The following is a 14,402-nucleotide window of genomic DNA, read 5'->3' on the forward strand; positions in this document are numbered from 1 at the left end:
ACACAAACAATTGAGTGCATTCATGTATTCACCACAAGACATGTACTAGAATATTCATTGCAGGATTGTCCATAATATCTGAAAACTGGACTTGAACCCCATCTCCGACAGCAGTAGAGCATGTAAATAACCAGGTTTAGCCACATAGCAGCATACTAATGAGAAGGAATGATCTGCAACCACATAGCTGGTTTTGGAGGAATCTTGCTATATTGTGTTAGGCAAGAGTCCAGACACAAACTGTATGATTCTACTGATAAATGCTTATAAAATACAAAAACATTTAAAACTAACCCATGCTGTGAGAAATCAGATTAGCCCTTTCAGGGGTGGGGATGGGGTGGGAGGGGTAGCTGGAAGAGAGACCAGGCTGGGGACATCTGGGGTAATGGGAATGTTTGTTTCCTGCTCTAGGTACATGGATGGATGGAGAAGGTGGAGGTGCTCGGGGCTGAGGGGTGGGGAGTGAGAGGCACACAGGAGTATTAGAGGGTAGGTGGCCACAGCAGGTGGTGAGGAGTGAGCTCAGCTGTGGCAGAGGCAGACATAAGGAATAACAGCAGATGCATTCTTCTTTTCCTCTAGCCCCAAGAGGTGGGAATGTGGAAAACTCAATGATGCCTTTGTCATATAGAGACCTATTTTCCCTTTGTGAAAGTTTGAATCATTCTGCTTTATCCTAAGGGAAGTAGTTACACAATCTCGGTAGCAGTATTTAACCCAACCTCAAGGGAAAAAAATATGTAAGATACTTAGAGATGCACAGAGTTGTGACACGCCCTAGACATCCTGCTGTAGAAAGGAAAATAAAAACAAATTACAAGAACATAGAGCCACCTCCCACTCGAAGTGTTACTTAAGAAACACCTCAAAGATTAGAGACCTCCAAAGGTCTCTCTGTAAAGATAAGGACGATGAGGATCAAAGAGGAGATGGAACCTGTTCCAGTTACACAGTGAGGACAGATAAACCCCAAATGATCATCCAGCAATAGATAGGGCTCCAATCCAGTGTTCTTCCCATGGCTCAATCCCCAAATGTCCAGGTTTCTTTCTCTGGAGCCCCTCACTCAGTCTAGGCCCTACGCCCTACCCACAATGTCTAAAGCCCAGCTCTGCTGCTGCTGCCTGCCAAGGCAGATCTGGTCCCCAGAGAGAGGGCTCTGTCAGAACCAGGGACCACGCACCACCCCCTCCAAAACCACCAGTTCTGCCTCCGTTGCTAAAGGAACCTCCTCCAGAGCTACCGCTCATGCCTCTTCCCCCAGCCCCACACAGCAACCCCACACTGAACCCCCAGCCTGAGCAGCACTGAACAAGATCTCCTTGCTCCCCCCAAGGCTGTACAGACTCTGGATGCCAAAGGTACTCCCTACCATGGCACAGGCTGTGAAGGCAGGTTAGATGAAGGTGTTCCCCCACAAAAAGATATAGTCCCAGGAGTGCAGAATTTTGTTCTCAGTCAATGGGCTGAATCTCATCCCCCACCCCACTCTGCTGCTCAGCCCTCAGCTAGAAGCTCTTTTTTTTAAAGAATTTATTTATTTATTTATTTATTTATTTATTTATTTATTTATTTATTTAAAAGAGAGAGAGAGAGAAAGAACAAGTGGGGGAAGGGACAGAAGAGGAGGGAAAGGAAGAGAATCCCAAGCAGACTCCATACTGAGTGGGGAGCCCAACATGGGACTTGATCTCATGACCCTGAGATCATGACCTGAGCTGAAACCAAGAGTCCAACGCTTAACCGACTGAGCCACCCAAGCAGCCCCTCAGCTAGAAACCCTTTTCAGTAAAACTAAATAAACACGTGCTACAGCTCTGGTGGAAATTCAAGTAAGAATGCTTGAGAAGTAGCACAACTTGTCTGTTGTAGGGAATTTAGTATAACCAGGTAGACTCTGCCTCCTAACTGCAACAGCCACCAGGATTTGGCACTGACTTTGCAGGGCAGACTACTACTCACTAACAGTGTTACATTTCTTAAGGACAAGGTTATGTTGCATTGTGATCCAATAAAGAAGTCCATCTCATATCCTTTCCGATTAGTTCACTATTGGATAGTGGGTTGGGAGGTGATAAGATGCAGAAGTTGAGATGCAGCCTCCTTCACTGAAAACTTCCCATCTTGATGAAGGAAATGGGAGGCACACCCGGGACGTTGAGAGCCACAGGGACCCTGGAGCCAAGGTAGAGATGGGAGCCTCAGGACATGAGCTCAAGATAAATTTCGGGAGATCTTCACACAGACACACACACACACACACACACACACACACACACACACCATGAGACCTCAGGGCCAGCACGGCTTTACTGACACATCATGACAGCCTAACTTTATCTCATTTTCAGCTGGGGCAGCTTGTCCAATAGGCCAGAGGATACTACAGGTGTAGGGAAACAGGGTCTCAGCATGGTGCCGACTGGGTTGCTCATGAGGCAGATGGAGAAGAACCTGGAGGGAGCATAGCACCAGTGACACATCCATGCCCAGCTGAATCCTATTCCCTGATCTGGACAGTGCCCCCTGAACGGATGCTCAATCCTCAGCCCTCATTCATTTATCTAGTATCTGCTCTGGGTCCAGGACTGCAGCCAGGTGCCGCAGTCACAAAGAAAAAAATGGCCGTTGCCTGCTCTGTGTTTGCTCAGACTGCTGGGTCACAGTCCAGCAAGGGAGGCAGACGTGTCAATACAAAAGTACTGCAAAAGATAGAGGTCTCTCAAGGACCTGCTGGTGACACAGATGAGGGGCATACATGGAGATCTATCCAGAAGAGGGGATGTCAGAGCTGAAGAAAAATGGGGTCTCAGAGAGTATTCTAGCCAAAAGGAAGTATGTGCAAAGGACCCAAGACTTGGAATAACTGAGTGTTTAAGAAAATGGAGGCATTTTGCTCTCTGGTACAGGTAGTACACAAAAAGTTATGGTATTCAGGGAGAGTGTTGGAGAAATAAGCTGAGCCCCTTCAAGAAGGTCTGATATGTCATGAAGATGTCAGATTGCACCCTCAGGCAATGGGGAGCATTAAAGGACTTGATGGGGGAATAACATGGTAAGGTCTGTGCTTTAAATGTAATCCAGATACCCTCAAAGTCCTCCAACCTCATTTCCTTAATCAACCAAATATCCAACCCCCATTCAGTTCTGCAGGGAGTTCAGTACCTCCCCCTACTCCACACACCTGTAGAGCCCTGAGCCAGACCTTCCCCAATCAGTCTACCACACATCTGCTTCCTACCTGTTGCTCCCAGTCCCCAAGACCACTGTCCTGCCCCCAGTCCACTCTGGCCCACAGCTGCCCACCAACCCTCTTCCTTTGCTGAAGATGTGCAGTAATGAGAGATAGGATGGTACAGTCCAGGAATGACTCCACTTCCTCATGTGAATTCCCTGTATTAGAAATGTCATCATCATCCCCTGGGAAGTGTTTCCCTAACTGTGGTGCCCACATGTGATCTCCTAACATTATTGCAGGGGCCCCTGTTGCTCCCTGAGCCCTCCTCACCCTCCGCTTCTCTCCATGGTGCAGTTCTGGCCTTTTATCCTGGATCTCCCTTGAAAATTCAAAATCCCTCTAAGTTTGTACGCAGAGTAACAAACGCCTGTTTGTCTCATCCTCTCCAGATTTCCATGGGGGCAGAGGGAGGGAGAGGATCTCACCCTTCAAAAGCAAAGAATCAATATATTCTTCAAAGCAAAGAGCCATGCCACTACACATGTCTTAGAACAGCTAAAGTTTAAGAATACTGACAACTTGCTCTGGTGGATGCAATTTAACTGCAATTCTCATACAATGCAAAATGGCACAACCACTCTTAAAAACAGTTTGGCAATTTTTTGTAAAGTTAAACACACACCATATGACCAAAAATCCCACTGCTGGGTATTTACCCTAGAGAAATAAAAGCTTACATTCACACGAAAATACGTACATGGATGCTTATAGCATCTCCATTTATAATCACAAAAATTGGTAACAACTCAAATGTCCTTCAAGAAGAGAGGAGATAATCAAACCATAGTACATCAATTCCATGGAAGACTTGGCAATAAAAAGAAGCAAACTGTTGATACAACAAATTGGATGAATCTCAAAGGCATGCTGAGGGAAAGAAGTTAATCTCAAAAGGTTACCCACTGTGTGATTTGTTGATACGAGATTCTCAGAAAGACTAAACTATAGTGACAGAGAACAAATCAGTGGTTGCCCATGGTTAGAGGTAGAGGGAGTGTGTCACTATACAAAAATAACATGAGGGAGTTTTGGGGGGTGATGAAACTGTTCTGTACCCCAGTTGTGGTGGTGGCTTCACAAATCTATACATGCATAACTGTGTTAAAATTTATAGAATAGTTCACCCCAAAAGGTCCATTTTATTGTATGATCATTAAAAATAGAGACAAAGGAAAGAGGACCATGCTGAACAGTATCACAGCAGAGATGTGGAGGTGGGGGGCCACTAACTTTGTAGGACACTAAATCCACAAGACAAATGGCCAAGTTTCTTCAACAAATAAATTACAAGGAATAAAAAAGGGGGATATGAACCAATTGCAATGCATGAACATGATTTAGAACCTGATTCAAACAAGTGATTTTAATGATATTATGGGAAATGTGAACTTGGACAGGATTTTTTTTTTATTTTATTAGAATAGAACTGACACACTGGACTGGTTTTTTATCATATTAAATAATTAATGTTTATCCTGTTAAGGGTGATAATGTTAATATGGTTATATTATTTAAAGAGTCCTTATTTTTTAGAGAAACTTTAAAAATATGTATGAATAAAATGGTATGCTGTTTGGGACTTGCTTCAACATAATCTGGAGGGGTAAAGGGAGTGGGGAGAATAGAAATGAAACAGGATAATGAGTTAATTGTCGAGCTGGGTAATGGATACAGAAGCAAGCATTCATTACACTATTCTCTCTATTTTTATATTTATTTGAAATTTTCTATAATAAAAAGGTTTTTAAAAAGCTACTTCCCTTAAGATTAAATATAACACCTTTCTCTTCTATTATAAATAGGTCATTTTTCCTTTATAGCAGTTTTTCTTTCCAGTACACCCAAGCAAGGACAGCTTTGCATATAGCTCACATTTACAACTGGCCTGAACATGGTCAGAGTAATAAGAAGCTGGATGCCATGATCACAGTCCAGAAATAATTTGACAGTTTAGAGCTTGAGCCAAATATAACAAGAAAAATTTAACAGAGACTAATGTAAAGTAAAACCCTACAGACGTATTCAAGCAAAGCAGCTGTATGGTTCAGCACGGGGAAACAGAGTTTCTGAATGGCTTGTATAAAATGGCACCAGCTCAGGATGAGTCAGTGACAGGAAGGATCTGCCAAATTCACCTACAAGGTTGGAGGATACACAACAAGAAGCCCCATGCCCACTCTTTTCCTGGGCTAGTCAGGCCACTCTTGGAAGTCTGGGTTGGGTTCCAGAGGTCCAGAGGATGAAGTGTCTATGGGAGAGCACCCAGGATGGCAGTGGGCACCCCAAAGCAGAGTAGAAAGTCCACCTGAAGAAGGAATCCAATGAAAGGAAAATCCATCCTCAAACATTTGTAGACTGTCATGCACAGGAGAACTTAGGGTTGTTCCCTATGGCCACAGAGGGGAAAAAAAACTTTGACCAATGAGTGGAATTTATAAGGTAGGACTCAGCCGAGCAACCTCTGTGAAAGAGAGAAGTTACCTTCCATAGGAAGGTGGGCTGCTGATTGTGGAATGGTGTTTTAGAGAAGACTTCAGTATCTAAATGGGGATTCCTTTTCAGGGCCTCTGAAGTCATTTCTAGCCTTGAGAGTCTGATCTTCAGAAATTAATTGACAGTGGTAAACCTTGAAATAATAATGGTAATATCTCCCATTTATTGAGTACTTGTCTTATTCTAGGAGCTGTGCTGAGCTCTGGCATGCATTATATTATTTAATCAGTCCATCAGTCAACAAGTAAACATTTTCTGTCCAGTATTACATAACATACAAACAATATATGACATAGTCCCTCTCTTTAAAGAGCTTATAATATAGTTGCTAATCAAAATTTGCACACATGTAGTACAATATATATATGAATATTTTCATTTTATAAAACACTTTCATGTATATTATTTCATGTATTCTTTGAAACATCCCTGAGAGGCAGATATTATTTTTATTATCACAATACTAACAGCTAATATTTTTAAATCACTCTCTTCCTCTGTGAATGCCCAGTTTCCAATTTGCTCATTATGAGCTTAGCTACAATCAAGAGAAGACTACCTTCTCAATTTTCTTTATTTTTATTTCCCTCTCATCCCAATAATAAGGGAGTTAAATAAAAAACAATAATCTAGGGGCACCTGGGTGGCCCAATCGGTTTAACGTCTGACTCTTGATTTCAGCTCAGGTCATGATCTCAGGGTCGTGGGATCAAGCCCCATGCTGGGCTTGGCACTGAGCATTGAGTTTGCTTGAGATTCTCTCTTTCCCTCTCTCTCTGTCCCTCCTCCCCCCACCCTGCTCCTACTTTCTCTCCCTCTAAAAATAATAATAATAATCCATGTTTTTAAAAAGGAAGCAAGTATTCTAATCATCCAATGAAAAATACTCCCCAGCAGCTGAGGCAAAAAGGTAAACATGCTAAATTATGTAAGTTTTTATTATCCATAAAGACTTTGAGACTTTTTTGTTGTTCTTGGCTTTAAAAGGAACAAAACAAAATGGACAAGGTCTGGGTCTTTTTTAAAGTTGAGTTTTGAAACAAATGTTTACTTGACCTTAAGCAGGAAATCTGTGAGCACATGCAAATAGTCAGAACTAAAGGTGAGGCTGAGAAGTCAAGTTTGGAAGGAGTGATGACAAGTGTCAGCCTCTTGAAATAGAAGAGTCTCCCAGATAGCTGGACCAGATTTCAGAACCAAGGACAGAGCAGGGATCTGAATAAAGTAAGCATCTGCCTTCAAAGACCAAAGAGACATTCCACCGTCCAAATCTATCATGAAAAAAACAAAACCACGCATATGATATTAGTATACAATGCAAGTTACAAGCATGGACTCTAGGGCCCAACTACTCATGTTCAAACCCTGGCTGTACCACTTGCTAACTGCAGCCCTTGGCATAGAGTGATGTCTCCGTTCTCCTTTTTCTCATCTGTAAAGTGAGGATAATCATGCCTACCTCATAGGATCATTGTGAAGATTAAATTATTTATTGTGAAATTCTCAGAACAATGTCTGAGCAGGTGGAAATTACTAAACAAAACTTGGTTTCATTTATTGATTTTCCAGAGCCTTGAGATCTCAGGTTGTGAGAGGAAAAGGGAGGCAGAATGCTGCAGAGTCTTACTGGGAAAGGAGGCAACTACCATTGAATCATAAGGAATGAGGACATAGGAACAGCTTTTGACCATGTTCTCCCACCACTGTGGCCCAAAGTCCCCAAAGGAGGCAATAAAGAAAGGCTGCCCACTGAGGTGACCCAGGCTGGGCACTGCAGTTAGTCAGTTGGCTGTCACTGAGCCAATTGGAATTCTTGGCAAGGATCACTGGTGCCAGTATGAGAAGTGTTTCAGCCCCGGGGTGTGGTCTGCCCTGAGATAGATCCAGAAAGAGTGAAGCACAGCATGGCAGTTGGGCAAATCGTAAAGTCTGACCCAGTTGGCTTACCCTCAAAGACTCCCTCAGCACCCTCACCCTCTCCTCATCTCTCACTCATTCCATGCACAGCTGCTAGCATAACTTCCTGCAGGTCACACTGTGAGTGCGTTGCCCTCTGATTCAGAAAACATCATGGGTCCCTATTACTCTGAAAAACTCAGAGAGTCAAATCCATCATCATATATTGCAGTTTAATGAAGAAAAAGAAACAGAGCAGAGAGGAGGCAAGGCAGAGTTTATATACAAGGGGACAATAGGTGGTAGTGGGATGAGTGATGGGCTCAGGAACAAACTCCTAACTGGACAATGTCTACCTGGGCCCCTTCTTGGTTTTGAGCCTCCAAGCAGATGAGAGTATAGTATCACCAACCCTGGCGAGAGAGGAGCAATGGTAGAGAGGTGTGGTTAAAGGCAGGGGAAATTTCTACAGGTGTGCATCAGGGCTCAGTCTCAGCATCTGATGCAGGAGCGCCGGTCATGGCTGGTGGTAGTCTGCACAATCCTAGCTGAGGAGGAGGAGGAGCTGCCCAGGCTGGGACTATGATCTGTGGAGGTGCTTGTGCTTCTGGACTGGATGTCCTTCCCCATGCTGGTGGACTCACTGTCCCCTCAGATGCCCTGGTCACCTCTGTCGCCCCAGATGCCATTGCTGCTGCTGCTGCTGCTGCTGCCCCCAGCGCTAATGTTCTTGCTGCCGGGTGTGTGGCTGACCACAACTGCAAAGAAAATGGGCCGCTCAGTGTCACCTGGCTGTCTAAATGCCCACTACATGCATTCCTATCTAAGGAATGAGTGGCAGAGAAAAATCCAAAAAGAGGAGAGACCACCCTCCCATGGGAGGGAGTTCTTTGTCTGAAGGCAAATGCAGGACATGCACTGCACAGGACATTAGATAAGTCTTACCCAAATATGGCTCTCCCTTTGTCCCTCTCTTTCTTTTACTCCAGCAGTCAGGCTATAGAAAAAGCAATCTGTGGGTAGAGGAGCTGAAGCAAAATCATGAGAAATCATGTCAAACAATAGAAATGGAGTGCATAAGATACTCACGGATGCACACTGGGCTCTGACACTCCCCAGACATCCTGTTTAGGAAAACAAAATAAATATCATGGAACCCTCATGGTGGTTCCTCTCAGCGTCTCTGTTCAGAATTATCCTCTGGGATGCCAGAGTACAATAATATGAGCTGCAGCTTCAGGGATTGAAGTTAGACATGAGAAGGGCTTCCCTGGGGTTCTAGGATGGGGATACAGAGAAACAGAGATATAATGTGTCTCTGGATACTTGACTCTGCCATCACCTTGGCCTTGGTTCCCTCATTGGCAAAACTGGAATAATATACTTCTTCATCAGTTTGTTGAGAAGAGTAAATTAAGCCATAAAGAATGTCTAGCACAGTGCCTGGCCTATACCAGAGGTGATGCAACTCTTATCTCTGCCAGAAATGGAGAGGCAAAGAAGAGTGACTAATGTGGAGGGAAATGGAAACCAGTTTGGAGAATAGGAGAAGCAGGCTACTAGAACCACCTAGTACCCATCTGTATTCTCCACCATATCAGGATTGGCTGGCATTGGCCTTTGGGGTGCACTACATGCCTGTTGGGAAGCTCTAAGTATTCAGGTCTAACAAATAGATAAAGTTGGTGTCCCTGAGCCCAGAGAGGAGAGTGCTAGGCAGTATAATTCAGTTAATCAAGAATTTGTTGAGACACTCCTTTGTCCCCTGCCACTGTGTCTAACCAAGGACCATACAATCCTTTGAAACTTGATTCTCAAGTTGTCCTCCTTGCCTTGGCCAGAATCCCTACCTGCACTCCTCGCCATCCAACATCTTGTAGGTGGCGATCTCCACATCCAATGCCAACTTGATGTTCATCAGCTCCTGGTAGTCATGCAGGAGAGAGGCCAAGTTCTCCTGGGCCTGCTGCAGGGCCTTCTTGAGCTCTGTCAACTTGGCCTGAGCATCTTTGAAGTTCCATTCACCCTGTTGTTCAGTGTCAGCAATTGTTGTCTGCAGGTTAGTATTCTGAAGGAGGAGAAAGAAGAGAAGGATTGAATCTCTAAAATTACCTGGGCACATGGCAGGTGAGCACAGGTCTCCATCTGTCTTCTTAATGAAAACTTCTAACCTGTGTGCTGTGTGGTTGACCATGCTAACTTCTTCTGCCCATATCATTCACATCCATGGAGCTACACTATGCTAAGAAATTCCAATGGTCATTTGAATCCTTACCCAGAGATATTGATCACCTGCTTCCCAATCTGTTAAAGAGGGATAATCCATGGTATGAGACCCCAGTAACTCAGTCCCACATATTTCATGGAGTCTTGGGGCCACAACCAATGACATGAGGGAAAATCATTCTATCTTGAAGATGATGGGTGAGAGTAAAGGTAACATACATGAAGCCATCACTCTGTATGGTATTACCTTGGAAGCTGCATTGTAGGTTCCAATAAGGACCTGAAAGACTTTCCAGCCTGCTGGGTTCAGGTGCCCCTCTGGCATCTCAGAGCACCACTGTCATTAGAGTTAAAATCCCAGGCCCTGGGGAGTCACACCCACCTGCCTCTTGATGCTCTCAATCTTGGCCCGCAGCCTCTGGACCATCCTGTTGAGCTCTGCAATCTCATTCTTGGTGCTCCTCAAGTCATTACCATACCTGCTGGCTGTAGTCTGCAGCTCCCCAAGCTGAAAGGTAATGAGCAGATAGGGAGAAATTATCCCTAACCCTCAAATACATGTGTATGAAAAGGAGAATAGAAGTGCAGTCAATCCAGAAAGTCCTAATATTACACGGAAGTCCACCAGGCATTTAGAATGGAAAGGATCACTTAACTAAAAATCACAGTTGCCCTTAAAAATATCAGGCAGTAGAATGAAAAACACTGCAAGTTATAGGTATTTGTGAAAGATATTTCAGTGGGTTTCCACTGAACAAAGTGTGCATTATCTGGGATGGTGCCAAGAGGGGCTGGAGGTGAAGGAGCAGGAGCCCTGGAAAAAGCTTGTGAGTCTAGACTGATGAAGGGACCCTTATTTACCTTGACCTGGTTCAGCCCCTCAGCTTCTGCCTTGTTCCTCTGGGAGATCTCCTCATACTGGGCCTTGACCTCGGTGATGATGCTGTCCAGGTCCAGATGCCGGTTGTTGTCCATGGACAGGATGATGGACATATCACTGGATTCCGACAGGACCTGGTTGTACTCCTACATGCACACAGGAGCACACCATTGGGCAGTGTCACCAACTCTCTAGGATGCCCTGAACCTTCCAAGCACTGGCTCAGGAATGTTGTGGGGTCTAGAAAACTGAATCTTACTGAAGGGAAAGCAAGGGGACAAGACAGTGATCCAGAAACCAGGCAGCAAGAAAATTCCAAGCAGGCAGTGAGGGATTACCCTTAACTCTCCTTTTACACATTTCCCTTGGGAGTCTATGTACATGCAGATTCTAAAGGCATGGACTGCAGATTCTGAAAGCCTGAAGCCATGGGAAGGAGAAGAGGGAGAACATAAGCAATATGATTAAGGAGTTGTAAAATTGAAGAAATGAAGAAGAAATAGGGATAAAGATGGGAAAGACTTTGCAAATGTTTGCTGCCAAATAGATTTCACAAAGGAAGCTGAATCCCCCAGAATCAAGCAAGATTTGATACCCCATGTCATGGCTTCCACCCTAGAAGAAAGTATAAACGTCCTTACAGTTTCAAAAAGGGCTCTCAGAAAGTTGACTTCACTGGTCAGACTCTCCATTTTTATTTCCAAGTCCACTTTTGTCATGTAGGATATACCCACATCCTGAAAGTAAAAAACAGAGAATCCGCCTTCGTAGCTTCAATATTACTCTCATTAGTTACCATTGCACTTAATAATACTGATACCATGTTTACATGGTTGAGGAAGCAAAAAATCACTTAAACCAGACCTTACACTTGCAGTAGAGTTTTGATAATTGAGCTCGGTGTTAGAAAAGATCATTATTATCAGTTTTTGTAGCTTGGATAGTTAGGATGGTAGTTATTAATAGTTGGCAATAAACTGTAATGTGTAAGGACTGGCTCAAAGCAGTTTTGCAACTGTTGAGCCAAGCACACTTGAGAGATATCTTAGCTACAGAAAAAAAGGCCTCAGGGCATAGGCTCAGATGCAAGGCTGGCACTGTCCTGGGTTCTGGCCATCAACAACAGGACAACACTTGGAATCCTGCTCTGGACAAAGTTCTATCCAGTCTCACACCCCTGGGAAGATGCCACCATCCCCCCCTTCCCTTGTGCCATGGGAGGAGCCCTGTGCTGGCTTGTTCTTCCCCACTGGCCTGCTCACCTTCTTCAGAACCGTGAAGTCATTCTCAGCCTCTGAGCTCTTGTTAAGCTCATCGTCATACCTACAAGAAAGGAGAGAGGTCATGTTCGAGGGTGGCTGAGCCAAGGGTATGTGCACCTGTGCCCAGGGAAAGGTGTTTATTCCAGGAGGTGGTATGTAACCTGGGGTAGAGCTGCAGGTGACTATTCCCTGGATAAGATCAGGCTAAAGCCAGTTGAGTAGCATGCTTTGTTACAATGGTAGGGCCTTTAAGAGCACACTAGCACCCCATTTCTGACACTCCAGAATACTGGAAATAGAAGATAAAACATGTGATGGAATTGGCACATACCCCTGGTGTCCTTGGGCAACACATTCATGCAGGTCTCTGGATTCTCCACTGCAAGGAGTCAGCCTAGTCCTCATGAGCAAAAGCCTATGGTCATTCCCAAGCCACCTCCCACCTACACCTGAAGCTCCCAGCTGTTCCTTTCTCCATCTGTGTCCTACCTCCCCTTGAATCTACCTCATCAGCCAACATTCTCTAACTGTTCCTCACTCTTGGCCGTACATTGGAATCACCTGAGGCTCTATAAAAGCTACCAGTGCCTGGCTCCCATGCCCAGAAATTCTGATTCAATGAGTCATGTGTGCAACCTGGACATTCAGAATTTATAAAGCTCCCGAAGTGATCCCGGTAAGCAGCACAGTATGAGATTCATTGTTGTTAAATGCCAAAGTGCCTGATATCTGCCTCTGTCTAAAGGGGGTCCCCTAGATGCCCACTCTGTGACATACATCTCATTCTCCTTGGCACCAACACAAATATCAAAAGAAAGCAGATCCTCCTTTCATCAGACCCACATCCTGACACCCCATCCTGTGGCCTACAGATTCCTTGAGGAAAACCTCCTGACCTGCACCACAATCACTTAGACCCAGTGGCTGCTTTCTCAGCACCTCCATCACTCACTTCCTCTTATACTCCTCCACAAGTGCCTGCATTGTGCTCAGTTCCCCATCCAGCTGACCCCGCTCACTCAGCAGCCTATCCAGGTGAGCCTGGAGGCAGCTGGTATAGGACTCAAAGAAGGGCTGCAGGTCATTGACGCTGGCCCTGGAGGTGGCCAACTGCTCCTGCAGGAGGCACCACTTGGTCTCCAGCACCTTGTTCTGCTGCTCCAGGAACTGCACCTGTTGTCAACCAGGGAGCAGAGGTCATGGCCTGCCCAGCCTCTGGCTCATGGGCAGACCCACTGCCCCAACCTAGGCCTCATGTTCCCAGGCCCCCTCCCCACCGTGGGCCCTCACCTTGTCGATGGAGGCAAACTTGTCATTGAGAGTCTTGATCTGCTCCTTCTCTTGGGTTTTCACCTCCCTGATCTGAGGGTCGATCCCCATGTTCATGGGGTGAAGGAGGCTCTGGTTGATGGTCACCTCCTGGATGCTGAGGGGAAAGCCCCCTGAGCCCCCAAGGCCCCCGGCTCCACCAGGAATGCCTCCCAAACCACCAGGTCTCCCTCTATTGCTAAAGGAGCCTCCTCCAGAGCTACTTCTCATGCCCCTTCCGCCAGCCCCACGCAGGCTCCCTCCAAAGGCACCCGAGCAACCCTTTCTGAGCTCCCAGTCTGGGCGGCACCTCTGGCCACACTGATTGAGAGCTCTTGCTCCCCCCAAGGCCGTACAGGCTCTGACTACCAAAGGTACCCCTTACCAAGGCACAGGCTGGGGAGATACTGCCTCCCCCAGAGCGTGAGGCTGACTGGGACCTAGTGGGGCTGATACGGCTCTGGCCAGACACCACAACAGCAGAGCAGGCCCTAAAGCCCTTGGTGGCTTGGGACAGCCTGCTGGACTGCTGGCTCATCATTTTCTCTGGGCACAGGAAGATGTCCTGGTTCAGAAGCCTCTGAGGAAAGGACAACTTCTGACACAAGGAGACAGGTGGCCCCTTTTAGAGGTCCCAGTTAACCGGTTCATTAATTGGATGATTTCCAGGGTTTCATTCTCTGGCTACAACTAATCCCCACACCAATTTCTTTCGCTACAATCCCAGAGTCTCCATTTCAAGTCTTTCCTGTAATTAGCCTTGTATAGACTTTGTGTACTACAGAACCGGGGCCCTCCCTTAATGAATGAGCTTGGTTCCTGCCAGGCATGGCCCAGTCCCAGGGCCCCAGGCACCGGCTTCTCAGGGGGCAGCAGGTTCAATTAGGTGACTCTGTGGTTTTTTCATTCCCCCAAAACACTGGGCGTCCACTGGTGTCACTATGCTGTCTGCCTCCCAGAACCAACAAGCCTCATGCAGACTCCCGTGTTTGAGAGAGACAGAGTGGAAAGTAGGACCTCTAAATCTCACAGTGTGTACCAATGGAACTCACCAGAGAGCCTCTGCTGGTTTGTCCCTGGCTCTGTGACACAAGCA

At 45.8% G+C, this 14,402-nt stretch overlaps 1 protein-coding gene across 1 annotated transcript; it reads right to left on the reverse strand.

The window, feature by feature from the left end:
* Positions 1-8,281: 8,281 nt before the first annotated feature.
* Positions 8,282-13,847, reverse strand: LOC118532417 (keratin, type II cytoskeletal 2 oral-like). Its single transcript, XM_036087042.2, is given in 11 exon segments — positions 8,282-8,388; positions 8,720-8,754; positions 9,481-9,698; positions 10,239-10,364; positions 10,718-10,882; positions 11,378-11,473; positions 11,999-12,059; positions 12,951-13,171; positions 13,289-13,588; positions 13,591-13,637; positions 13,640-13,847. Coding segments are annotated over 11 exon segments (1,584 nt in total).
* Between the last annotated feature and the right edge of the window lie 555 nt (positions 13,848-14,402).

This window comes from Halichoerus grypus, chromosome 6, assembly GCF_964656455.1.
Source record: "Halichoerus grypus chromosome 6, mHalGry1.hap1.1, whole genome shotgun sequence".
Classification (NCBI taxonomy): Eukaryota; Metazoa; Chordata; class Mammalia; order Carnivora; family Phocidae; genus Halichoerus; species Halichoerus grypus.